General features: G+C 42.4%; 1 protein-coding gene across 4 annotated transcripts in view; it reads right to left on the bottom strand.

Annotated features, from left to right (window-relative positions):
• Positions 1–27,907, bottom strand: part of LOC137325297 (nardilysin-like) — a 107,250-nt gene that overhangs the window by 76,220 nt on the left and 3,123 nt on the right. For 3 of the 4 annotated variants that reach the window (XR_010963856.1, XR_010963857.1, XM_067990220.1), the window contains exons 2-10: positions 17,290–17,530; positions 15,249–15,330; positions 12,440–12,593; positions 7,166–7,239; positions 6,736–6,831; positions 6,515–6,637; positions 2,222–2,279; positions 1,358–1,431; positions 539–608 (exon numbers count right to left, since the gene is read on the bottom strand). Coding sequence is in view for 2 of the 4 variants with exons in the window: in XM_067990220.1 (XP_067846321.1) it covers positions 539–608; positions 1,358–1,431; positions 2,222–2,279; positions 6,515–6,637; positions 6,736–6,831; positions 7,166–7,239; positions 12,440–12,593; positions 15,249–15,330; positions 17,290–17,530 (972 nt within the window). In the remaining 2 variants the exon portion in view is untranslated. The remainder of the gene's footprint in view (positions 1–538; positions 609–1,357; positions 1,432–2,221; positions 2,280–6,514; positions 6,638–6,735; positions 6,832–7,165; positions 7,240–12,439; positions 12,594–15,248; positions 15,331–17,289; positions 17,531–27,907) is intronic. The other variant, XM_067990221.1, reaches the window with a different exon arrangement.

The following is a 27,907-nucleotide window of genomic DNA, read 5'->3' as shown; positions in this document are numbered from 1 at the left end:
AGAGTGCTCCCCACTCGCACCATTACACAAAAAGAGTCTATAGTATTCTGCATGGTCAATATAACAGGAGTATTTAATCAGAAAAATATCATTGTTATAAATATGCACTTTATGCCATAAAAACACCGGGCTAGATGTTCTGCCCATTGACTATGAATGAACAGCAAAGCTAGCTCACCATGCTTGGAAGCCAAGCATATTGTGGAGATAAATGAACAGCCCAAAATATACAAGAGCTGCGAGCTAAAGTCTGATAGTCTTATTGCAAAGATGTTGCAATGAACTGAGAGTTTTACAATGAAAATAAGGTACAAGTAGAATAAAAAGGAAGAACTGCAAATGCTAGAAATCTGAAATAAAAACAGAACATGCTAGAAATACTCAGCAGGTCAGTTAGCATCAATAAAAAGAAGACAAATTATGACATTTCAGGTGGGTATAAGTCATCAGAAGGGTAGACGTAAATCTTTGCTTTGTTTTATATGCCGTACAAAAATTTAAGTATTTTGCTCATACACAGTAACCTGCAATTTTATACCTGTAATGCTGTTTCTGAGGTGGAAGTGCCCACGTTATATTCAGAGAGTGAACTTTCTTCACAGGGACAACTGCAAGATAAAATGGTTTTGACATTTTGTATAAAAATGTCTTTATTAACATGCAAGTTTAAACAGATCTATTGCAGTTGCATCAAATTTGAAATTTATTGTGGTGCATTTGCTTGTAAGAACATAACATAAGAAATAGGAGCAGGAGTACGCCATACGGCCCGTCTAGCCTGCTCCGCCATTCATTAAGATCATGGCTGATCATCTTCCTCAACTCCACTTTCCCACCCTATCCCTTGATTTCCTTAGTGTCCAAAAATTTCCCTTAGTGTCCATGTGAATTTTAAATATTGAAATGTATGTGTGTGAAAGAAGCACATTATATTTGAAGCTATTTGATTTAAATGTGTTTTGAATGCAGATGCATTGATAGTCTTCAAAATAACTCATGCTCGTCAGAGATAGGACACAGATATTTTGAAAGAAGGCATCCAGCCTTAGTAAAGGTTTTTTCAAGTGTGACTATTCATACGTCTCTTTTACCTTAGTTAATTTGTTCAAAAACATAAGTATATAGAAGATTCTCAATTGGCACTCAAAGGATGAGGATTTTTTTCCTTTACTTAGTCCAATGTTGCAATTGAGCTGTCAGCTGTTAGTAACAAAAAGCATAAACTCTGCATTTATGGATACTAAAGTTGACAAAACATATACAATTGTACAAATTCAATTAACTTTCCTATTTCCACACTAAATCATTATGGCATTTTAAGAGAACTTGGTAAATTAATTTCCGATAATACACATACCTCTATAAAGTTTATTAAAAGCAGCTGTATCAAAGGGATCCCTGACATCAGAGAAGTCTGGTTTGAGCAGACCACTTCACAAAAAAAAACACATGGGACATTAGGAGAAAATAAAGATTTACTTGTAACATTTTTCAGGAATCAGCACCAAGGATTACATTTCTATTTTAGAAGTGCGATTTTAAGCCAATAATTAATTTGCTTTATCAATATGCAGTTAGTGATCACATTCATCTGATGATAAACCTGAAGCTGTTTATGAAAAAAGAAAATTTTTTAAACCTATTTGGCTTACATAGTCTAAGCATTCTTTAAATTAACAAGTTCTTGGGCTTCCCTCAATGGCTCAGCAAATTTATCCAGTGGAGAGCTGAATCATGCAGACAGAAAAATTTCAAATTCAATCCCTAGTCTATGCTGAGTTTGCTAATCTCAACCAGGGTAACAGTAAAGTTATTACGTGACCTCAGTGCCCCTGAATTATGAAGGGTGGAGAGGCGGGGAATTAGCCAGCGTTCCCACTCCTGATCACTACCCAATGATCCCTGTTGGAAGTCCGTGTGTGGGGATGTCAGGTAAGGAGAGGATCAGGCTCACTAGGGATGGCCCCATAATCAAGTACCCTATCAAAGGTCACCGTCAAGGCTCATGCATGAATATTAGCCACCTGACTAAAGTACTGGAGGGTGACTACTGCCCATGGAACCACACTCCAGCAAGAAGTCATCCAACACCTTCAGGAAAGGAAGAATAGGAAGGAAAATGTTGGGAAAAAAGGTACAAATGTTCTTAAAATATTAAAATGAATTTTAACTGGTACTTATATTTTGCATCAGATTTTATAATACACAGAACAGGTCTTACTTGTTTGGTACTTGAGAAAAAATTTCCTTCACCCAAGCTTCCAAAGTATCCAGGCTTTCTGCAATTGTTAAAAAGGAATTAGTAATAGATCAACCAATCTCATCACAGATTCACTAAACTGTTGCCATATTTTAGCAATTAAAGTTTACATTGACTAATAGAAATCATAGATATACCCTTCAATATTTTCAATGTATACTTACACTAGTTCATTACTTATACAATTGATTTAAAAATAATTTATGTTAAAGTGGATTCAAAGTTTATATATGAATTATGAACATTCCATATAGAACTATAATCATTTCTGCAAATCAATTTTTGAACCTTCAGTGTAGCACAACAGACAGTATATGATCCTCACCAGATCATGAAGCATCTCCATTACAAAAGACTTGCTGTAAAAAAAATCTCATACTTCAAGTATGAGATTTACAGTTAACTAAAGAATCATAGAATGATCCAGCACAGGAGGCCATTCGGCCCATCGTGCCTGTACCACAGCACTCCCCAGCTCTTTCCCCATAGCCCTGAAAATGTTTCCACTTCAACTATTTATCCAATTCCATTTTGAAAGTTATTACTGAATCTACACCACCACCCTTTCAGGCAGTGCATTCAAAATCATAACAGGGCAGAAATTACTCTCCTGTGAACACCGTTCCTCAATGGCGTCCTCTGTCTCCGCTGGCGAATCGATGGAGCAAGTTCACAGATTTGCACATGTGCACTAAAACCCAGAAATCATGAACTTGATCCTATTGGTTTTCCAGCCATTTGACAGCTACAAATTAAAGGGGAATTGCACGCCATAATCATTGAAATCACAGAAAAATCATAAACTTACCCATCTGCCCAGCTGGAACGTAACTACTTACGCCACCAAAAGGTACGCTGAAAAATACCAGCTCTACACTACTTTTGAAAAGCACGATGACTCTTAATGACTGCCAAACAACTAAAAATTAAATGTTAAAAATGTGGTGTCTCATATTACTCATTATTGTAATATTTTTGGTCATTAAACATTTTTTAAAAATTAAAAAAAAGTTTTAAAATTTTTTTTTACTTTTCACTTCTGTCTCTTTAATTTAATTAAATTACTTCTTTGGCTTTTTATAAAAAAAATAAAATGTTTATTTACAATGACTTGCAGAATATTACTTTAAATGAGTGAACTTTGCTTGCCTGCTTGTGGGCGTGACTTCTCTTCATGACAGACTTTGTGCCGTGTTTTCCATTCTCACAGACATTTCCCATGCGAATCAACCCACGCTTTTCAGAGGCTGGGTTGATGTTGCGCATTTTTTGAAAACTTCCAAATCACGCAAGTCTACACCACAGAGCCCCGCAGTGAGTAAATTCATACACTTAATTTGCAGGAGCTGCTGCGAACGTTGCCACGCGGCTCTGATCAAGTTCCGGCTCAACAACTCGCTGTGTAAATTTTGTTTCCTAAGAAACATAAGAAATAGGAGCCGGAGTAGGCCTAACGGCCCCTCGAGCCAGCTCCGCCATTCAATAAGATCATAGCTGATCTTTTACCTCAACTCCACTTTCCCTCCCGCTCCCTATACCCCTTGATTCTCGGAGTCCAAAAATCTATCGATCTCAGCCTTGAATATACTCAACAACTGAGTATCCACAGCACTCTGGGGTACAGAATTCCAAATATTCGCGACCCTCTGAATGAAGAAATTCCTCCTCATCTTAGTCCTAAATGTCCGACCCCTTATCCTGAGACTAAGTATCCTAGTTCTTGACACACCAGCCAGGGAAAACAGCCTATCAGCAGCTAACCTGTCAAGCCGTCTTAGAATCTTATATGTTTCAGTGAGATCACTTCTCATTCTTCTAAACTCCAAAGAGTATAGGCCCCTTCTACTCAATCTTTCCTCATAGGACAACCCTCTCATCCCAGGAATCTAGTGAACCTTCGTTGCACTGCCTCTAAGGTAAGTATATCCTTCCTAAGGTAAGGAGACCAAAACTGTACACTGTACTCCAGGTATGGTCCCGCCAAAGCCGTGTACAATTGCAGCAAGACTTCCTTACTCTTGTACTCCAATCCCCATGCAATAAAGGCCAACATACCATTTGCCTTTCTAATTGCTTGCTGTACCCACATGCTAACTTTCTGTCATCTCCTGTCACCTCTGATTCTTTTGCCAATTACCTTAAATCTGTGTCCTCTGGTTACTGACCCTTCTGCCACTGGAAACAGTTTCTCCTTATTTACTCTATCAAAACCCTTCATGATTTTGAACACCTCTATCAAATTTCCCCTTAACCTTCTCTGCTCTAAGGAGAACAACCCCAGTTTCTCTAGTCTCTCCACGTAACTGAAGTCTTACATCCCTGGTACCATTCTAGTAAATCTCCTCAGCACCCTAAGGCCTTGACATCCTTCCTGAAGTGTGGTGTCCAGAATTGGACACAATATTCCAGCTGGGGCCTAACCAGTATTTTATAGAGGTTTAGCATAACTTCCTCGCTTTTGTACTCTATGCCTCTATTTATAAAGCCACAGATCCCATATGCCTTTCTAACAGCCTTCTCAACTTGTCCTGCCACCTTCAAAGACTTGTGTACGTATACCCCCAGTTCTCTCTGTTCCTGCACCCCCTTTAAAACTGTACCATTTAGTTTATATTGCTTCTCCTCATTCTTCCTACCAAAATGAATCACTTCATGTTTTTCTGCGTTAAATTTTTAATTTGCCATGTGTCTGCCCTTTCATTACTCTGTCTTTGTCCTCCTGAAGTCTGTTACTATCCTCCTCACAGGTTACTACATTTCCAAGTTTCACTTCATCTGCAAACTTTGAAGTTATGCCCTGTATACCCAAGTCCAGTTCTTTAATATAAATCCAAAATACCCTATATTATATGACAAGAGTTATCTCTTAATCCCTTCCCAATAGCTACAGTTTTTATATTTCTCAATATTTCTAAATATTTATGTAATATATTAGTTGCTTGCTTGTAGGCATTGCAGGTGGAGAGACAAGACCAAGTACAGTCTTCAGGTGAAGCACGATTAGAGGCTGGGGAATAATTGGGCCAGAGCACACAGTCATAATTCAGTCCCCATCTTACAGCCATACATTCTGCCCTTATTTCTGTATTTCCATTATAAATTATGTCCAAAGCCATTCAACAAATGCTCAGCATAACTTTTGACAATCTATCTATAATATAGCTGTGTGCACTTCCCGTCAACTTTTCCATTATAAAGTCCTGTGTCCACATTTATAATGAAAACCACTGTAATTACACTGTCTCGCTAGTGGAGGCACTACAACACTACCATTGGTGTAAGGGTATGATTAGAGAGTGACAAGTTTACATAGATAATTTCCATTATAAATTCTACTGATCATTTGTTGAATAGTTTTGGAAATCATATAGTATTTGGAATAAGTAGGCTAAGAAACATATTGTTATGAACTAAAATGAAATGTGAAACATAGAAACATAGAAAATAGGAACAGGAGAAGGCCATTCGGCCCTTCGAGCCTGCTCCACCATTCAATATGATCATGGCTGATCCTCTATCCCTATACCATATTCCCGCTCTCTCCCCATATCCCTTGATGCCTTTTGTGTCCAGAAATTTATCTAGCTCCTTCTTAAATATATTCAGTGACTTGGCCTCCACAGCCTTCTGTGGTAGAGAATTCCACAGGTTCACCACCCTCTGAGTGAAGAAATTTCTTCTCATCTCAGTCCTAAATGTCCTACTCCGTATCCTGAGACTGTGACCCCTTGTTCTGGACCCCCCAGCCAGGGGAAACATCCTCCCTGCATCCAGTCTGTCTAGCCCTGTCAGAATTTTATACATTTCAATGAGATCCCCTCTCATTCTTCTAAACTCGAGTGAATACAGGCCGAGTCGACCCATTCTTTCCTCATACGACAGTCCTGCCATCCCAGGAATCAGTCTGGTGAACCTTCACTGCACTCCCTCTATGGCAAGTATATCCTTTCTTAGGTAAGGAGACCAAAACTGCACACAATACTCCAGATGTGGTCTCACCAAGGCCCTGTATAACTGCAGTAAGACATCCTTGCTCCTGTATTCAAATCCTCTTGCAATGAAGGCCAACATACCATTTGCCTTCCTAACTGCTTGCTGCACCTGCATGTTTGCTTTCGGTGACTGGTGTACAAGGACACCCAGGTCCCTTTGTACATAAACATTTCCCAATCTATCACCATTTAATTAATACTCTGCCTTTCTGTTTTTCCTTCCGAAGCATACCATTCACCAAAGTGAGCATTCAATATTCACCTTTTGACTGGACAGCCAGAGTCATGTAATGAGCAGAATAATGTCGCTTCCAAAACTCTTTAAGTCTTGCGTAAGTGTCAATATTCTTCTCTTTTGGCGTATGTTTCAGAGTCTGAGAATTTCCTGTTGATATTACAAATAAATATGAATCTACACAATGTAAAGACAAAATTAAAACATTTGGATAGACTAGCAAGGTAAAAGGGAATGAGACATCTTACCCCAAAAGAATTTTCCCATAGGATGTCCAGGCCTAGCAAGGCTTCCAAATAACAATTCTTTCCTGCTGGAGTCAGATGGTGTAGCAAGCTGAAACTCTGCCCAAAAGAAAAGTGTGAAGCACTCGTTAAATATTAGTTTCTTAGTCCACACCCCTGACTAAGACTCCTAGAAACTGTAATGGATGAGGCTGTGTTGGTCCCAAGTTCAACTAGATTCAACAGCAAGTTATAGTTAATCAATGGTATTAAGGGATATGGGGCTATGGCGGATATGTGGAGTTAGGTCACAGTTCAGCCATGATCTCATTGAATGGTGGAACGGGCTCGAGGGGCTAAATGGCCTATTCCTGTTCCTATGGTCATTTTCAGCGCAATAAATCGATATAAGGCACTAGAAAAAATTAATACATACATTGAAATTGCACCTTACCACTATCTACTGCCTCTACTTCCCGGTCAATGGTGTCTTGGATCATTAAGGGGCCAATGAAAAACTGTGCCCATCTGGAAGAAACGCACAATAAGACATGTTTCTTAGTATGAAAGTAATGTCTCTGCTGTCAGTAAATTCACAGGAGAACATCAAAATTCAGTTTTAGAAAGTTAATGAACTGGTGCTTTTTTTTCCCCCTATTAAAAATACAGGAAAGAGAGATTATTTGCAAGAGATGTAATGTCAGAAAAAGGGAAGTGGGGGAAAGGAAGGTTTTGAGTGCAGATCTGGAAGGGTCAGTGCTATTATTCCCCATGTACATAAATGATCTGGAGACTAAAACCATTGTAAGCTGGTCATATTTGCTGAATTAGCAGCACAGACAGAAAATGATATGCAAAAAAATTTACATTGGTTACTGCTAAATTTCTTGTCGCACTGCCTAGTCAGATGAATCCACATTTTTTTTCCATATACAAGATAGCAACTGAATTGGGAGAGGTGTCAAAAATTCACACCATGTGGCCATCTGGTGGCAAAAGCCTGCAACTACTTCATGACAATTCACAACAAAACTGAATGAGAAGTGTTGACATAGCAATTTAGTGGTACACGTCACCAAAAAAGTATGGCCAAAAATCATGACAACAGCGAATAAGGTTCTAGCCAGGAACTATGATCCATACATCCTATTTTTTATAAATAGAACAGGGGTGTCAAACATACGGCTCATGGGCCGGATGCAGCTCCATCCGGCCTGCAGTGCGGCATGCTTAAAGCTGTCATGTATTCTGGAATAGGACACGAATCTCCCGGGCACTGCTTCTAACAGCCCAGGAAAACTGTGCCTTTTAAACTTTGCATTACACCAGCCCCCCTGCTTCTGCCGCAGAGAGCCAGCACTCGCTTAGGAGTGACCGGAAACATGGAGGGGAGAGAGAGAGGAGCAGGGAGTGGTGCGGAATTGGGCTGGAAAAGAGGGCGACTGGGGGGCAGGAGATTGGAATCTGGGGTGGGGGGGGGGAGCAGGATACCGAGATTGGAACTGGGGGATGCGGAAGATTGAGATTGAGACCGGGGGTGGGGGGGGGGGAGGGGGTCAGGAGAGTGTTGGGAGATTGGAACTTTTGGGGGGGGAGGGGGGTGGTGTCGGGAGATTGGGACTGGGTGGACGTCAGGAGATTGGGATTGGGGTTGGGGGGGGGGGGGGGGAGGGGGGGGGCGAGAAAGAGATCAATGGAGTGGGGTGTGCATGAGGGACAGCCTTTTCTGCAGAGCCAGGAGCACCAGCAGCAGCAACGTGGTGAGTGAGAGCAGTGCCAAGAAAGGAGCAGCCAGTAAAGGGGTGAGTGAAACCTGGGTACTTTATTGTGGGTAAATAGTGAAAGATTGTTTCCACTAGTGGGTGAATCAGGAACATGGGTACGGAAACTGAGGATTCTCAATGTATGCAGGGAGCATCCTGAGCTCAAATACATGGAGGAATGAGATGCAGGCAGGCTGACTACGGGCTGGCAGCAGCCAAGACTTATACCGTGGAACTGAGCGAGGCATTCCTGCTCCTTGAAGCTCCCACAGAAGGGGAAGTAAAAAAAAAACTTTCCCTACCGTTTCTTCAGTGGCCTCCAGCGGTTCCTTTAAGGACCACTGCTTAGCCCGCTGTAGAACTGGAAAAACTAGTCGGAGCTTGCACGGCACATGCTCCACGTAGTATTTAACACATTTTGCAAGAGGGTTCTGAAACAGCTGCAGGATCTTTCTTTGGATATTTAAATTGATCCAACAGTGATTTCAAGCAGCCACCAGATACACCTAAAAACAGTGAGGACCAATATGGCGGCCCGTTTTACACCCAAAAACGGGTGAAATGCGTAACAATTTCTATCCCAGTGTCCAAATAACTTTTGCTGAATGTGGCCAAGTGCCAGGATGTCAGATCAGGCCTATCACGTAAATTAAATGTGACACCCCTGATATAGATGAAACTGGATTGACATGGCAAATGAAATTAAACACTGATAAATGTATATCATTACACATAAGCCAAAAATGTGGGTCCTAAATGCACAATGAGTGGAATTAAATTACCACAAGGAGTTTTAAAAAGGAATCTGAGTGTAATAGCGGATATGCAACTTTGAATGAACAGACAATACGATGAAACAAATGAAAAGCTAAGCGGAATGCAAGTCTACAGACGTCAGACTAAGGTGTTACAATGCTTTAGTCAGACCACATTTGCAGTACCATGTTCAATTTTGATCACCACACTACAAAGGACATATATTTGTATTAGAGAAATACAGAAACATATCAAAACTGATCAAGTAAATAGGATAAGCTGTGAGAAAACTTAAGCTTTACAATCTAGAAACACAGTTAAGTAATTAAATACTGAAATAGTAGAAATCAAACAACCCAGATTATTACTTCAAGGTATGCAGAGAAAGTAGGATTAGAATCTACCACTGCCTTCCAGTTATCAATTTCCACAAACAGAATGTACAAAAACTAGAAGTAGCCCTTTGATGACCATGGTTTCTTCCCTGAAAGTTTGACTAGCATAAAATCTCCAACAGACTCTGTTAAATAATATAATTGTAATTAGTTAATCATAGACACCTAAATGGGTAGATGGCATAGTGTTTATGTTACTGGACGAGTAATCCAGAGGCCTCGACTAATAATCTGAAGTCATGCGTTCAAATCCCGCCACGGCAGCTGGGGGAATTAAAATTCAATTAATTAAATAAAAATCTGGAATTAAAAAAACTAGTAATGGTGGCCATGAAACTACCGAATTGTCGTAAAAACCCATCTGTTTCACTAATGCCCTTTAGGGAAGGAAACCTGCCGTCCTTACCCGGTCTGGCCTATATGTGACTCCAGACCCACAGCAATGTGGTTGATTCTTAATCACTCTCTGAAATGGCCTAGCAAGCCACTCAGTTGTAAAATCTCGCTACGAAAAGTCATAATAAGAATAAAACTGGATGGACCACCGGACACGACAAAGGCAAGCCAAGCCCAGTCGACCCTGCAAAGTCCTCCTCACTAACATCTGGGGACTTGTGCCAAAATTGAGAGAGCTGTCCCACAGACTAGTCAAGCAACAGCCCGACATATCCAAACTCACCGAATCATACCTTTCAGCCAACGTCCCCGACTCTTCCATCACCATCCCTGGGGTGGCAGTACAGTGATGTACAGTCAGGAGGGAGTGGCCTTTGGGGTCCTCAACATTGACTCCGGACCCCATGAAATCTTATGGCATCAGGCCAAACATGGGCAAGGTTACCACCTGCTGATGAATCAGTCCTCCTCCATGTTGAGGAAGCACTGAGGGTAGCAAGGGCACAGAATGTACACTGGGTGGGGGACTTCAACGTCCATCACCAAGTGTGGCTCAGTAGAACCACTACTGACCGAGCTGGCCGAGTCCTTAAGGACATAACTGCCAGACTGTAGTGCTGATGACTTGTGCTCCAGAACTAGCCGCGCCTCTAACCAAACTGTTCCAGTACAGCTACAACACTAGCATCTACCCAACAACGTGGAAAATTGCCCAGGTATGCCCTGTCCACAAAAAGCAGGACAAATCCAATCCGGCCAATTACCGCCCCTCAGTCATCAGCACAGTGGTGGAAGGTGTCATAGACAGTGCTATCAAGCGGCACTTACTCACCAATAACCTGCTTACCGATGCTCAGTTTGGGTTCCACCAGGACCACTCGGCTCCAGACCTCATTACAGCCTTGGTTCAAACATGGACAAAAGAGCTAAATTCCAGAGGTGAGGTGAGAGTAACTGCCCTTGACATCAAGGCAGCATTTGACCAAGTGTGGCACCAAAGAGCCCTAGTAAAATTGAAGTCAATGGGAATCGGGGGTGAAAACTCTCCAGTGGCTGGAGTCATACCTAGCACAAAGGACGATGGTAGTGGTTGTTGGAGGCCAATCATCTCAGCCCCAGGACATTGCTGTAGGAGTTCCTCAGGGCAGTGTCCAAGGCCCAACCATCTTCAGCTGCTTCATCAATGACCTTCCCTCCATCTTAAGGTCAGAAATGGGGATGTTCGCTGATGATTGCACAGTGTTCAGTTCCATTTGCAACCCCTCAGATAATGAAGCAGTCAGTGCCCACTTGCAGCAAGACCTGGACAATCTCCAGGCTTGCGTTGATAAGTGGCAAGTGTCAGGCAATGACCATGTCCAACAAGAGAGAGTCTAACCGCCTCTCCTTGACATTCAACGGCATTACCATCGCCGAATCCCCCACCATCAACATCCTGGGGGTCACCATTGACCAGAAACTTAACTGGACCAGCCACACAAGTACTGTGGCTACAACAGCAGGTCAGAGGCTGGGTATTCTACGGCGAGTGACTCACCTCCTGACTCCCAAAAGCCTTTCCAACGTCTACAAGGCACAAGTCAGGAGTGTGATGGAATACTCTCCACTTGCCTGGATGAGTTAAGCTCCAACAACACTCAAGAGGCTCAACACCATCCAGGACAATGCAGCCTGCTTGATTGGCACCCCATCCACCACCCTAAACATTCATTCCCTCCACAACCAGCGCACAGTGGCTGCAATGTGTACCATTCACAGGCTGCACTGCAGCAACTCGCCAAGGCTTCTTCGACAGCACCTTCAAAACCCACAACCTCTACCACCTAAAAGGACAAGGGCAGCAGGCACATGGGAACAAAACCACCTGCACATTCTCCTCCAAGTCACACACCATCCCGACTTGGAAATATTTCATTGTTACTGGGTCAAAATCCTGGAACTCCCTACCCAACAGCACTGTGGGAGAACCTTCACCACACGGACTGCAGCGGTTCAAGAAGGCAGCTCACCACCACCTTCTCAAGGGCAATTAAGGATGAGCAATAAATGCTGGCCTTGCCAGCAACGCCCACATCCCATGAATGAATAAAATAAATCTTCTACTAACTTGATGTATTTTATCTCCTTGTTAATTTCCTGAACAGTACAACGTAGACTCCAGCTGAAAAGATGTGGGAGTGAACATTAGCTAGTTCACAGCCATAACTGATACTGCTCTTTGTGGACATCTTTGGTAAATGCTTTAGTGTGACCAAAAGTGGAACCTAAACCAAATGTACTTGCCCTCCCTTAGTGGGCCACTTGCCTTCACTTAATGCTACCCTGGTGACCCAGGCAATATCAGCAGCTTGCTCTCTGGGGTTAAATGATAAACTTAATCCTTAATAAAAGTCAAGAAGTTATAGAATACATGCTTACCTATCAAGGGCCTCCTTGAAATACTTTCTCTGGATGTCAAACTGAAATACTGTATGCTCACAATCTGTTGATGCATTGTCACTACCACCATGTTTTTTCAGGAAGGCATCAAATCCATTCTCATCAGGATATCTTTCGCTCCCCATAAAGACCACTGCAACAAGAGTCAAATGAATACTCTAAACAAAATACTGAGATTATGAAATACCTAGAATTAACAGCAATACAATTGACTCAAATTATAAAAATCACATTTTGTTGAGTAAGTAAAATACAATTTCATTGCAGGGCTGAAGTGACATTTATCAAGCAGTGATGGAAGGAAAGGTGGTTAGGTCATAGAGTCATAGAGTTATACAGCACGGATAGAGGCCCTTCGGCCCATCGTGTCCGCGCCGGCCATCAGCCCTGTCTACTCTAATCCCATATTCCAGCATTTGGTCCGTAGCCTTGTATGCTATGGCATTTCAAGTGCTCATCCAAATGCTTCTTGAATGTTGTGAGGGTTCCTGCCTCCACAACCCTTTCAGGCAGTGAGTTCCAGACTCCAACCACCCTCTGGGTGAAAAAGTTCTTTCTCAAATCCCCTCTAAACCTCCCGCCTTTTACCTTGAATCTATGTCCCCTTGTTATAGTACCCTCAACGAAGGGAAAAAGCTCCTTAGTATCCATCCTATCTGTGCCCCTCATAATTTTGTACACCTCAATCATGTCCCCCCTCAGCCTCCTCTGCTCCAAGGAAAACAAACCCAATCTTCCCAGTCTCTCTTCATAGCTGAAGCGCTCCAGCCCTGGTAACATCCTGGTGAATCTCCTCTGCACCCTCTCCAAAGCGATCACATCCTTCCTGTAGTGTGGCGACCAGAACTGCACACAGTACTCCAGCTGTGGCCTAACCAGTGTTTTATACAGCTCCATCATAACCTCCTTGCTCTTATATTCTATGCCTCGGCTAATAAAGGCAAGTATCCCATATGCCTTCTTTACCACCTTATCTACCTGTTCCGCCGCCTTCAGGGATCTGTGAACTTGTACACCAAGATCCCTCTGACCCTCTGTCTTGCCTAGGGTCCTCCCATTCATTGTGTATTCCCTTGCCTTGTTAGTCCCTCCAAAGTGCATCACCTCGCACTTTTCCGGGTTAAATTCCATTTGCCACTGTTCCGCCCATCTGACCAACCCATCTATATCGTCCTGCAGACTGAGGCTATCCTCCTCGCTATTTACCACCCTACCAATTTTTGTATCATCAGCGAACTTACTGATCATACCTTTTACATTCATATCCAAGTCATTAATGTAGACCACAAACAGCAAGGGACCCAGCACCGATCCCTGTGGTACCCCACTGGCCACAGGCTTCCAGTCACAAAAACAACCTTCGACCATCACCCTCTGCCTTCTGCCACTAAGCCAGTTTTGTATCCAAAGTGCCAAGGCACCCTGGATTCCATGATCAAAGAGGTAGGTTTTGAGGAAGTAACAGAGGAGACTCAGGTGGATATTCCAAAGTGTGGGACCAATGCTGCTTAAAGTGGAGTGGGAGAGGTCAAGTTGAAAAGGAGGCCAGAGTCAGGGTGCAGAGGGCGCATGCTGGACCAAAGAAGAAGGTTGCACAGTTAGGGAGGGGGTGAGGTCATTGGAAAGGATGAGGTCAATGAAGGAAGAGGTAAGGCAGCTATTGAGCAGGTTGAGTGCAGCAATGTAGCAAGATGGATGGAGAGCCAGAGAAGAAGTTGGCAGTTTGAAAAGACATTGGAAAGGGAGAAGGGAGATTTTTCTCCAAGGGTGGAGGGTAATTGTGGTGGAGTCTAAAGCAGACAGGACGAAGTGAATGTTCAGAGACACAATGGAGTGATCAGAGATGACTAATTCAAAGAGGTAGCCCAGGATGGGGTGGGAGTGGTGGTTGGGGGTGGGTGGCGGTGTTCTGTAGAGGGTGATGTCGAGTGAAGACAAAAATGCAGAGAATTTGGACCAGAAGTCATTTGGGGTATTTAGACGAAGGTTGAAATCACACAGGATGACATGTTGCTCAGTGCAGTGGCTGAGTGGGGTAAAAAGGGAGGAGGTTTCAGCTGAATAGTTACCAGGGAACTTGAGAGTGTGGTAGCGAGAAGGACTTCGAAAGAGTGTAGGTGGTAGTTTGAGGGTCCAAGGTGGAGAAGGTGCCAGAGCAATAAGGGAACAGGTTGAGATGGGACCTGGCAATGAGAGCCATGCAACAGCCAGGAATATTAGGGCAGTGGATGCGATGGAAAGTATAACCAGGAAAGGTGGCCTCAGTTAGGGAAAAAGGAAGGTAGCAGATCAGCAAAAACTTTGGTGGAAAAGGTTCTGTTTGTATTGGCAGATTATTATTAACAGAGTTCATGTTGGCACCTCAACACCTTCAAGAGAAGGAAAACGAAGGAGAGATTTGGGTGAGAAAATAAAAATAAAAAAAATACATTTAAAACAAGGAAGTCCTCATTGGTTATTCTACATTCAACCAAATATTTTAAAATCACATTTACCTTAATTATTTTCCAAACATACCAGCAAGATCCCTGCGGATTAACATAAATCTATAGAATAGCTTGTGCAAAACAAATCTGAGATCAACTTGTCAACACAAACATTACACAAAAGACATCAAGAGCTACAAAGAACTTAACCAGCTCATATTAAATGATATCCTACCCAACACAAATTAAGACCTACATCAGAATCAACCACAATAGCATTCGCACACCAATTCAGTATGGGTAGTATTTAAGGGTTTAACCCCAAACATATTAAGGTTGGATTATAAACAGACTTAACTCACTGTGTTCCAAAAAATGTGCTAGTCCTGGAAGGTCTTCAGGATCACTAAAACTTCCAATCCCAACACAAAGGGCAGCAGCTGACTGTGAACAATGAATGTCATTAGAAAAGAATTAGTTGTAAGAATAACATTAATTTTCTCCCCTTCCTTATGCCACACTAAAGGAGAGACAGATAACTTGCTCCTAGGCCTCTGCCAATGTTGCTCTGAAACCAGCTACTAGATGGTGTGAAATGCTTCCACAATTTTCCCTTTCCTGCAGCAGTGTGGACAATACAGACAACTTAGTAGGTGAAAGATCAATCACAAACCAACATTCTACCTCTCCCTGCTGCAGTGCATAGATACACCAGCTTTCGACCAGAAAATAATACTTAACCACTTAAAAAGCAATAGAATATTGGTCTTGCATTTCCTTCAGTTTAAAATTGAAACAAATATTCCATCCACAAATATCACTATATAGTAGTACAATATCTCCTTTTGTCATTGGAATGCATTTGGACTCCCAACTTAAGGTTGCATTCAATACCTTACCTCTACTGACATTTAAAATAGTTTGCTCTCATCAGGCAAGTTTGGTCAATTCTTATCCACGTTGGAAGATGGAGCACTGCATGAAAACAAATTGCTCCATTTTATGGGGTGAATGGAGAAGAACAAATCCTACATCACAGAAATGTACACCTCTTCTTAGCCAATCACAATTCCAACTGAAGGAAGACATGTAGCAGGTGAGTTGGGACAGCAATTATATAATTGTGGCTGTTGTATTAAAAATATTTTAAAAGTAACTGTTCTACACGTTATTCCTGAAGTTAAAACCTCATCAATAACAATCATATCCATGCAATTTCTAGCATGGAGGAAAAGAGCTTTCCCACAGCTAGGCAGAGGAGATAAAATAGACAGACTCACGTTAACACCATTCACTCACATCTTCTAATAGCTGGTTCAGAAGTACTACAAGGAGAGCCCAGGCAATGAGTCATTGGTGACTAGTATGTGGAACATTAAAGAGAGAAAAATCACAAATATGGAAATATGTTTATTTCAATCTTACATTTTGGTGCAGAAGGATGTCCAAACTGTAAAAATATACATTGGTGAAATGTACCTCAAATTTTGTCTTTACGGTTTGGAAATCAGCTTTATCCTACATGGTGTGCTATACAATTCAGCACTTTGGGTGCATTGCAAAATAGTAATTCCTCAAGTTTTCAGGTTTAAAAATCTGCATGAAAGTTCAATCTGTCTGCTGGATTTAACAGGAGTGGTTAGCCGCTGGACAAGCACAAGGCAAATGATTTATATAAATTCAAACCATTAACAAATGCTGGAGTATACACAAAGGATAGCATGTACCACTGTGTAGAAATCACAAATTTGTCTCACGTGTTCATTGTTCATTTTAGAGTACAGTTACATTACCAGTTTAGTGAAGGTGTAAAGCAGTTTTCACTTTGCACCAATGCTAAACTTGTGCACAGTTAACACAGAGTTAAGGTCCACCCTGACTCTGGAATGAAGCAGAGTGAAACTCCGTCCTTAAGGGAGTCTGAACCCACTTTGCTCCAGTGTCGGGTTAGACCCAGACTCTGAATTTAAATTGCAATTGCACTATAATTATTCTGCACTAATGCTGCAATAGTATATATGCACTCTTGCAAATAGGAACAAATGTAACACAATAGGTGTCACCAACATCAATTTAAACAGGAAATGTATTCCATAGAATTGTCAGATAATCCTAAACGTCCCCAAAAATATCTGTACACTTCTTAATATCTCTAAGTTACTCCTTGTTACAATATTTTGTGCTTTAAAATTGCCTGGGTGGACATTTTGAATTCTGATAACATCCCTATCTGCACCATCTCTTGCTGCATATGTAATTGAAAATAATCAGAGTGTAATTGTACTGCTGGTTATGTCTGGTCATGGATGTGGATTTTCGCAGTCCAATTACATTAAAAATTAAGTACCAGTGAAGATTTACTGGTATGGTTCAATGCAAAAAAAGTGAGAAATAAATCTTTACCTGCTTTTCTGAATGTTTTTTGTTTCCACTACATGTCCCGACTACTTCTCCAAATTCATTCTCATCATCTTCCTCTTCAGATTCTTCTCCAGACTCATCAACTGAAGACAACTCAGAACTGTCATCATCACTATCGCTTTCGTCTTCCTCGATCTGCATATCCGAATCAGGCTTTGATCCTTGACCAATGGACATGTCTGAGATTAAGAGTGTGCTTATACCATTTTCCAACTTGATATATCTGAAATATATTTTGAGTACATATTTTAAACAAATTATCTTTTCATACCAAAAAAAGTATTTCCGGTCACAAGAACGATAGCATTCATTATTAAATCTATTGTGTATTTTATAATGTTTGGTCTTAATCACATTTTATAATTGCTACAGACACAGATATTGAAATTTTATGCTCATGTAAATTCATGTTCTTACTTCTTTTTATGATTATATTTTTGGGTGGTTTTTCCCTGTAATTTTGCCCACTGTCTTGAGGTGCATGAACTACTCCCAGGCTAGTATCGATGCGTGCAAGGAGCTCCCCCCCCAACCCCGATGGGAGATCCCACAACTCAGCATCTTCAAACTCAATGGGCGCTAAATTGGGCCTTGCAGCACGTTTCCCGTTTGACGTGCGCCGGACGCCTTCTTGGTACAGGAGATAGCGCATGTGCAAATACCAAACACCGGCTGCATGTAACGTAGGGAGAAAATGGATACAATCAGTGTGCAACGCTGATTTAAAGTGAGAGAGATCATTTTGGCACTTAACGCACAGTCTTAACCAACACCAGCGCTATTTAAAGGGACCATGCAGGATTTACGGGTTAGTGACTGGATTATTGATTCTGGCTGCAGAGACATTTGTAACTGTTTTTGAAGGTCTCCTATACTTGAATACTAGGACGTGGGGACATAGCCTAACATTTAGAGCCAGGACGTGCAGGAATGAATTTGGGAAACGCTTCTACACGCAAAGGGTGGGCGAAGTTTGGAACGCTCTTCTACAAATAGCAGTTGATGCTAGGTCACTTGTGAATGTTAAATCTGAGATTGATAGATTTCTGTGAACCAAGGGTATTAAGGGATAAGGGGCTAAGACGGGTATATGGAATTAGGTTACAGGTTCACCATGATCTCATTGAATGGCGGAACAGGCACGAGGGGCTAAATGCCACTGCCATTTGCTGCCCCTGATATGCGCCACCTTCTCCTGCAAGAAAGTGGGACATGTGTCTGGGTGATGTGCCTGTCATGGGTGAATAGCTGCCAGCGTGTGTGGCCTGTGAGTTGCGGGTGGACGGCTTACATCAGTGGTAATGTGTAAGGGTGAGAGGAAGCATCTGATTGGAAGAGTTGAGTGCTGATGGAAAGAGTTTGTTGGTATGAGGGGTATAGTGCATGGAGCAGTGGATGCGGCTGGTGGTGTAGTTGGTAGAAGACGTCACTTGACAGTTGACCTCACTCACCTTGATCACTCGTGTCAAAGCAATGAACTTCTTTCTGCACTGCATCCATGTTCATGGTGCTATGTGCCTGTCATTGACTTTGTCCTCTACTGCCTCCCGCTGCCGTTTGGGCATATGTCTGGAGGGCCTCTTGCCACCCTCCACCCCGCGGATACAGGTTGTCCCTTCTTCTGTCCACCGCTTGCACCAAGGCTTCTAGTGCATCATCAAAGAACCTTGGTGCACATACTCTCGCAGGCCTGGTACAAACTCAGGTCGGCAGATTTGAGAGGTCTGGCATGCATATTGGAGGATGTGGGATTTAGTAGTGCGCAACCTTTATTCAATGTTTTAACATAACTCATCAGTGTATAAACATAGGACGGGACCTGCATCTGTGTTTTACGTGTGTGATGTCTGATCTGCGTTCAACTCTGTGCCGACAGCTGACTGTTATTTTTAGCAAATAGCAGGTACCGTCTACCTTTAAGAGATTCTAAGAGACATCCTCCCTTTGAGAGACTGGGGCATCCCCTGCTGGTGGAGAGTGCAAATTGCACTGAATTGACGTGCAAGGTCTGGATTTGAACACAACTTGCAGGTGAACTTCGTCCTGCCTGCGCAGGGGTCATTGGGCATGGGTTAATAGCGGATCACGCTACCTATACCCAACAATAGTTTCTATCAAATTTTTCCCCCAATATGTTTCAGATCTGGAACTGAGCAGAGTGGGATTTAAATCTGTGCTCTAGTACTCTGCCACACCATCATTTATTTCATTTTTCAATTGGTTCAAAATCAGTTTTATGCTGTATGAGAAATATACAACATGCTTATTATCTGATTGGACCAGCTGGATCCGGAAATGTGCCAGAATGAGGCACATTTTTTTTTTTAAAAGGGGACTTTTTTCCTCTACTTCCAAATTTTCTCCCCTCTAAGGTGCCCAACTCATGTTCGAGTATGATCCAGTACTTCAATCGAGTGGCCACACTTCAAATATGAGCCCAGACAGTGAGCGTTGACAGACTATTCAACAAGATGGAGCATGAGAGTTGAGCCCACCCTGTCTTCACCCAATGTCCAGCAGGGATCACTGGACAGAGATCAGTAAGTAGTAATTCTGGTTTATTTTTCCTCCTCCAACGCCTGATATGAAACATGAAGGACAACTGTCACATCTAACCCTGCCCTGTTCATTGTTGATTTAAAAAAAAACCAAAATAAAAAGTTTGGAAAAAAATATGCCACTCCTATAAGCAGCAAACTGAAAATGGCTGAGTTCTTTGAATTCAAATCCGTTGCGAAAATAGATTACCTTCTCAACAAATTGTATTGCAAAATTACTTACTCGTATTTGATCATTAAAGAACACAACCAACCAGTGCCTTGTTTGTGTGGCACTCATTAAAAATTCCAACGACATAGAAACATAGAAAATAGGAGCAAGAGTAGGCCTGCTCCACCATTCAAAATGATCATGGCTGATCGTCTAACTCAGTACCCTGTTCCTGTTTTTTCCACATATCCCTTGATCCCTTTAGCATTAAGAAATATATCTATCTCCTTCTTGAATACATGAGAACATAAGAAATAGGAGCAAGAGTAGGCCAATCGGCCCCTTGAGCCTGCTCCGCCATTCAATAAGATCATGACTGATCTGATCCTAACCTCAAATTTAAATTCATGTCCAATTTCCAGCCCGCTCCCCTTAATCCCTAATTCCCTTCACTTCTAGGAAACTGTCTATTTCTGTTTTAAATTTATTTAATGATGCAGCTTCCACAGCTTCCTGGGGCAGCAAATTCCACAGACTTACCACCCTCTGAGTGAAGAAGTTTCTCCTCATCTCAGTTTTGAAAGAGCAGCCCCTTATTCTAAGATTATGCCCCCTAGTTCTAGTTTCACCCATCCTTGGGAACATCCTTACCGCATCCACCCGATCAAGCCCCTTCACAATCTTATATGTTTCAATAAGATCGCCTCTCATTCTTCTGAACTCCAATGAGTAGAGTCCCAATCCACTCAACCTCTCCTCATATGTCCAACCCCTCATCCCCTGGATTAACCGAGTGAACCTTCTTTGTACTGCCTCGAGAGCAAGTATGTCTTTTCTTAAGTATGGACATCTAATAACCTGGCCTCCACTGCCTTCTGTGGTGGAGAATTCCAGAGGTTCACCACCCTCTGAGTAAAGAAATGTCTCCTCACCTCGGTTCTAAATGGCATACCCCGTATCCTGAGACAGTGACCCCTGGTTCTGGACTCCCCAGCCATCGGGAACATCTTCCCTGCATCTAGTCTGTCTAGTCCTGTTAGAATTTTATATGTTTCGATGAGATCACCTCTCATTCTTCTAAACTCTAGTGAATCTGGGCCTAGTCAACCCAATCTCTCCTCATACGTTTGTCCTGCCATCCCAGGAATCAGTCTGGTAAACCTTCGTTGCACTCCCTCCATGGCAAGGACATCCTTCCTCAGATAAGGAGACCAAAACTGCACACAATGCTCCAGATGTGGTCTCACCAAGGCCCTGTATAACTGCAGTAAGACATCCCTGCTCCTGTACTCAAATCCTCTTGCAATGAAGGCCAACAAACCATTCACCTTCCTAGCTGCTTGATGCACCTTAATGCTTGCTTTCAGCGACTGGTGTACAAGGACACCCAGGTCTTGTTGCACCTCCCCTTTTCCCAATCAATCACCATTCAGATAATAATCTGCCTTTCTGTTTTTACAACCAAAGTGGATAACCTCACATTTATCCATGTTATACCGCATCTGCCATGTTCTTGCCCACTCACACGACTTGTCTAAATCACATTGGAGCCTCACGGCTCACATTCCACCCCAGCTTTGTGTCGTCTGCAAACTTGGAAATGTTACATTTAGTTCCCCCATCCAAATCATTGATATGTATTGTGAATAGCTGGGGCCCAAGCACTGATCCCTGCGGTACCCCACCAGTCACTGCCTGCCACCCAGAAAAAGACCCGTTTATTCCTACTCTCTGTTTCCTGTCTGTCAACCAATTCTCAATCCATGCCAGTATATTCCTCCCAATTCCATGTGCTTTAATTTTGCACACTAACCTCTTGTGTGGGACCTTATCAAAAGCCTTCTGAAAATCCAAGTACACCACATCCACTGGTTCTCCCCTATCTATTATTCTACTAGTTACCTCCTCAAAAAACTCTAGTAGATTTGGTAAGCATGATTTCCCTTTCATAAACCCATGCTGACTTTGGCCAATGCTGTTAATGCTTTCTAAGTGTTCTGTTATCACATCTTTTATAATAGACTCTAGCATTTTCCCCACTACTGATGTTAGGCTAACTGGTCTGTAATTCCTTGTTTTTTCTCTCCCTCCTTTTTTAAATAGTAGGGTTACATTTGCCACCCTCCAGTGATGAGATGTAGATTTGTTCACACAATTACCCACACAGTGGGGTTCAACAACGAATTAAGAGCAGGAGTAGGCCATTCGGCTCCTCGAGCCTGCTCTGCCATTTGATAAGATCATGGCTGATCTGATTGTGACCTCAACCCTACTTTCCCATCTACCTACTATAACCTTTGACTCCCTTGTTAATCAGGAATCTAACTCAGCCTTAAAAATATTCGATGACCCTGTCTCCACATGGTGGACTAAACACTGCTACATCGTCCATGCAGCAAACATCCCTCCCCACAAGCTGCACGTTAGGCACCCCATTTCCTTGAGTATCTATCATTTAGATTAATTTGCAAAATCAGTTAGGGCTTTAGTAAAAAGACGACAAACTTTTAAGTAATCTCAAGCAGATGTTGTAGCAAACTTAGCATATTTTACTCCACGAGAGGACCGGCAATGCCGAGGGTCTCTTGTATTGGAAAGATTCCCTTTCTGGAGGAATGGAGACCAAAAATGCATAAGCCAGTTACCCAAAATGACTACGAAGGAAGTTTAGCTAATAGTCCCCAGGTTCAGCCTTTGCTCATCTCTTCACCTGAGGAATCAGCACAATGGAATACTGTTCCTTTCATCCTTACCAAAAGAATATGCACCACGGGTAGCTCTGCTGCACAGGCTGGGAGGAAAAAGAGTAGCAGAGCTATAGTGATAGGGGACTCAATTGTAAGGGGAATAGACAGGCGTTTCTGCGGCCGCAACCGAGACTCCAGGATGGTGTGTTGCCTCCCTGGTGCAAGGATCAAGGATGTCTCGGAGCGGCTACAGAACATTTTGGAGGGGGAGGGCGAACAGCCAGCTGTCGTGGTGCACATAGGCACCAACGATATAGGTAAAAAAGGGGATGAGGTCCTAAAAGCAGAATATAGGGAGTTAGGAGGTAAATTAAAAAATAGGACCTCAAAGGTAGTAATCTCAGGATTGCTGCCAGTGCCACGTGCTAGTCAGAGTAGAAATAGGAGGATATTTCAAATGAATATGTGGCTAGAGGAATGGTGCAAGGGGGAGGGATTCAAATTCCTGGGACACTGGAAACGGTTCTGGGGGAGGTGGGACCAGTACAAACCGGACGGTCTGCACCTGGGCAGGGCCGGGACCGCTGTCCTAGGAGGAGTGTTTGCTAGTGCTGTTGGGGAGGGTTTAAACTAAAGTGGCAGGGGGTTGGGAACCTGAGCAGGGAGAGAGAGGAAAGCGTAACAGGAAGGGACAGAAGGTATGGAGTAATAGGTAAAGTGTTAAAAAAGGAAAAAGCAGGAACTAAGCGTCACAAAACAGATTTGAAAGTTCTTTATCTGAATGCACGTAGCATTCGTAATAAAATGGACGAGTTAACGGCACAAATAACTACGTATGGGTATGATCTTGTGGCCATTACAGAAACATGGCTGCAGGGTGACAACGACTGGGAATTAAATATGCCAGGGTATTTAACAATCAGGAAGGACAGGCAGGAAGGAAGGGGAGGTGGGGTGGCTATGTTAATAAAGGAAGGAATCACTGTAATACAGAGAAATGATATTGGGACAAAGCATCAAGATAATGAAACAGTTTGGGTGGAGATAAGGAATAATAAGGGGAAAAAAACATTAGTGGGCGTAGTATATAGGCCTCCTAATAGTTGCAACTCTGCTGGAAGAAGTATTAATCAGGAGATAGTCGGGGCATGTAATAAGGGAACAGCCATAATTATGGGGGATTTTAATTATCATATTAACTGGACAAATCAAATTGTGCAGAGCAGCCTTGAGGACGAGTTCATTGAGTGCATCAGGGATGGATTTCTTGAGCAGTATGTAACTGATCCTACAAGGGGGCAGGCAACCTTGGACCTGGTCCTGTGTAATGAGTCAGGATTAATTAATAATGTCCTAGTTAAGGATCCCCTTGGAACGAGCGACCACAACATGGTTGAATTCCATATCCAATTAGAGGGTGAGAAGGTTGATTCTCAAACAAGCGTACTGAGCTTGAATAAAGGAGACTATGATGGTATGAGAGCGAAATTGATTAAAGTGGACTGGGAAAATAGATTAAAGGGTAAGACGGTACATGAGCAGTGGTGTTCATTTAGGGAGTTATTTTACAACTTTCAAAATAAATATATTCCACTGAGGAAAAAAGGGTGTAAAAGAAATGACAGCCACCCGTGGCTAAGTAAAGAAATCAAGGATAGTATCCGACTAAAAACAAGGACATATAAGGTAGCCAAACTTAGTGGGAGGATAGAAGATTGGGAATTCTTCAAAAGACAGCAAAAAGTAACTAAAGGATTGATTAAGAAAGGGAAGTTAGATTATGAAAAGAAATTAGCAAAAAATATAAAAACAGATAGCAAGAGTTTCTATAGTTATATAAAAAGAAAAAGGGTGGCTAAGGCAAACATAGGTCCCTTAGAGGATGAGACCGGGAAATTAATGGTGGGAAACATGGAGATGGCAAAAATGCTGAACAAATATTTTGTTTCAGTCTTTACAGTAGAGGACACTAAGAATATCCCAACACTGGACAAACAGGGGACTCTCGGGGGGGAGGAGCTAAATACGATTAAAATCACTCAAGAGATGGTACTCAGTAAAATAATGGGACTCAAGGCGGATAAATCCCCTGGACCTGATGGCTTCCATCCTAGGGTCTTGAGGGAAGTGGCAGTAGGGATTGTGGATGCTTTGGTGATAGTTTTCCAAAATTCCCTGGACTCAGGAGAGGTCCCGGCAGATTGGAAAACTGCTAATGTAACACCGTTATTTAAAAAGGGTAGTAGGCAGAAGGCTGGAAATTATAGGCCAGTTAGCTTAACATCTGTGGTGGGTAAAATTTTGGAGTCTATTATTAAGGAGACAGTAACGGAACATTTAGATAAGCATAATTTAATAGGACAAAGTCAGCATGGCTTTATGAAGGGGAAGTCATGTCTGACAAATTTGCTTGAGTTCTTCGAGGATATAACGTATAGGGTGGATAAAGGGGAACCAGTGGACGTAGTGTATTTAGACTTCCAGAAGGCATTCGACAAGGTGCCACATAAAAGATTATTACTTAAGATAAAAAATCACGGGATTGGGGGTAATATTCTGGCATGGGTGGAGGATTGGTTATCAAACAGGAAGCAGAGAGTTGGGATAAATGGTTCATTTTCGGACTGGCAACCAGTAACCAGTGGTGTTCCACAGGGGTCGGTGCTGGGTCCCCAACTCTTTACAATCTATATTAACGATTTGGAGGAGGGGACCGAGTGCAACATATCAAAATTTGCAGATGATACAAAGATGGGAGGGAAAGTAGAGAGTGAGGAGGACATAAAAAACCTGCAAGGGGATATAGACAGGCTGGGTGAGTGGGCGGAGATTTGGCAGATGCAATATAATATTGGAAAATGTGAGGTTATGCACTTTGGCAGGAAAAATCAGAGAGCAAGTTATTTTCTTAATGGCGAGAGACTGGAAAGTACTGCAGTACAAAGGGATCTGGGGGTCCTAGTGCAAGAAAATCAAAAAGTTGGTATGCAGGTGCAGCAGGTGATCAAGAAAGCCAACGGAATGTTGGCTTATATTGCTAGGGGGATAGAATATAAAAACAAGGAGGTATTGCTGCAGTTATATAAGGTATTGGTGAGACCGCACCTGGAATACTGCATACAGTTTTGGTCTCCATACTTAAGAAAAGACATACTTGCTCTCGAGGCAGTACAAAGAAGGTTCACTCGGTTAATCCCGGGGATGAGGGGGCGGACATATGAGGAGAGGTTGAGTCGATTGGGACTCTACTCATTGGAGTTCAGAAGAATGAGAGGCGATCTTATTGAAACATATAAGATTGTGAAGGGTCTTGATCGGGTGGATGCAGTAAGGATGTTCCCAAAGATGGGTGAAACTAGAACTAGGGGGCATAATCTTAGAATAAGGGGCTGCTCTTTCAAAACTGAGATGAGGAGAAACTTCTTCACTCAGAGGGTGGTAGGTCTGTGGAATTTGCTGCCCCAGGAAGCTGTGGAAGCTACATCATTAGATAAATTTAAAACAGAAATAGACAGTTTCCTAGAAGTAAAGGGAATTAGGGGTTATGGGGAGCGGGCAGGAAATTGGACATGAAGCTGAGTTCGGATCGGTCAATGCCCTGTGGGTGGCGGAGAGGGCCCAGGGGCTATGTGGCCGGGTCCTGCTCCGACTTCTTGTGTTCTTTAGATTTGTGGTTGGGATCAGATCAGCCATGATCTTATTGAATGGCGGAGCAGGCTCGAGGGGCCGATTGGCCTACTCCTGCTCCAATTTCTTATGTTCTTATGTTCTTATGTAATATGAACCAGAAGCATACAGGCGTGATTTGACACAAAAACATATTATACTGTGCATTTCATAACTTGAGCAACCCAGAGATAGGGTCACAGCACACAGTGCAGGACATAACCAAAACTGAAAAGAGTAAAAGATGTAGATCAGGAAATAGAATTAGCTGACATCAAGTTTGGGTTTTAAAAACTTCCAGACCGTAGGAGGAAGCCGACCAAGTTAAGGAGAAGGACTTATTTATATTGTGCCTTTTACGTTCTCAAGATGTCCCAAAGCATTTCACAACTAATTACGTACTTTTGAAGTGCAGTCACTATCGTTTTGTAGGTAAATGTAACAGTCAATTTATGCAGAGCAAAGTGCTACGTACAACAATGAGATGACTAGTTAAACTGTTTTGGTGATATTGGCCTTGTCATCTAACCCTTGTAAATTTATTTTCTGATTGTCCATGTTTATTTAACACTTACACCTCCAACGCCTTTGGGAAAAAAAGTTTTCCACTAACGCACTGAAATAAACTGTGGCATTTACAGTAATAAAGATGTTAAGAAAGCATACGGAATACTTTCCTTTATTAGCTGAGACACAGAATGTAAGAGCAGGAAGGTTATACTGGAACTATGTAAAACACTGGTTAGGCCACAGCTTGAGTACTGTGTACAGTTCTGGTCACCAATTAGAGGAAGGATGTAATTGCACTAGAGAGGGTACAGAGGAGATTTATGAGGACGATGCCAGGACTGGAGAATTTTAGCTATGAGAAAAGATTGTATAGGCTGGATTTTTTTTCTTTGGAACGGAGGAGGCTGAGGGGTAATTTAATTGAGGTGTACAAAATTATGAGGGGCCTAGACAGAATGGATAGGAAGGACCTACTTCCTTCAGCAGAGAGGTCAATAACCAGGGGCATAGATTTGAAGTGATTGGTAGAAGGATCGCCTGAAAGGGTGGCCGAGGCAGAAACCCTCAACTCATTTAAAAAGTAACTGGACGTGCACATGAAGTGCCGTAACCTACAAGGCTACGGACCAAGTGGTGGAAGGTGGGATTAGGCTGGGTGGCCCATTTTCGGCCGGCGAAGACACGATGGGCCAAATTTTCTATGATTCTATAATGTCAGGGGTAGTTTTAGGTAAAGTTTGCTTACGTTATTTCTGAAATCTACACTTTATTTCCTTCAGTTTAAATACATTTCTTACCTGTTCTCTTGTGCCTCCTCTATTTTGCATTTTGGAACTAGCCCTATACCACCCAAGTTTATAACAGCCCATGATGGTAGCCAGTGTTTAGCTAATCAGGAAACAGACTACCATAGCTTGAGAACCACCAATTCAAATCATTACATTTAAAACAGTCTGACATTTGGAACTTGAAACCAGCCCGAATGCCCCAGATAACTTAGTGGCACACAGCGTGGGCAATACAGTGCC

Source organism: Heptranchias perlo, chromosome 9 (assembly GCF_035084215.1).
Source record: "Heptranchias perlo isolate sHepPer1 chromosome 9, sHepPer1.hap1, whole genome shotgun sequence".
Classification (NCBI taxonomy): domain Eukaryota; kingdom Metazoa; phylum Chordata; class Chondrichthyes; order Hexanchiformes; family Hexanchidae; genus Heptranchias; species Heptranchias perlo.
Note: the sequence above shows the minus strand (reverse complement) of the source record. Positions and strands in the feature narration are given on the sequence as shown.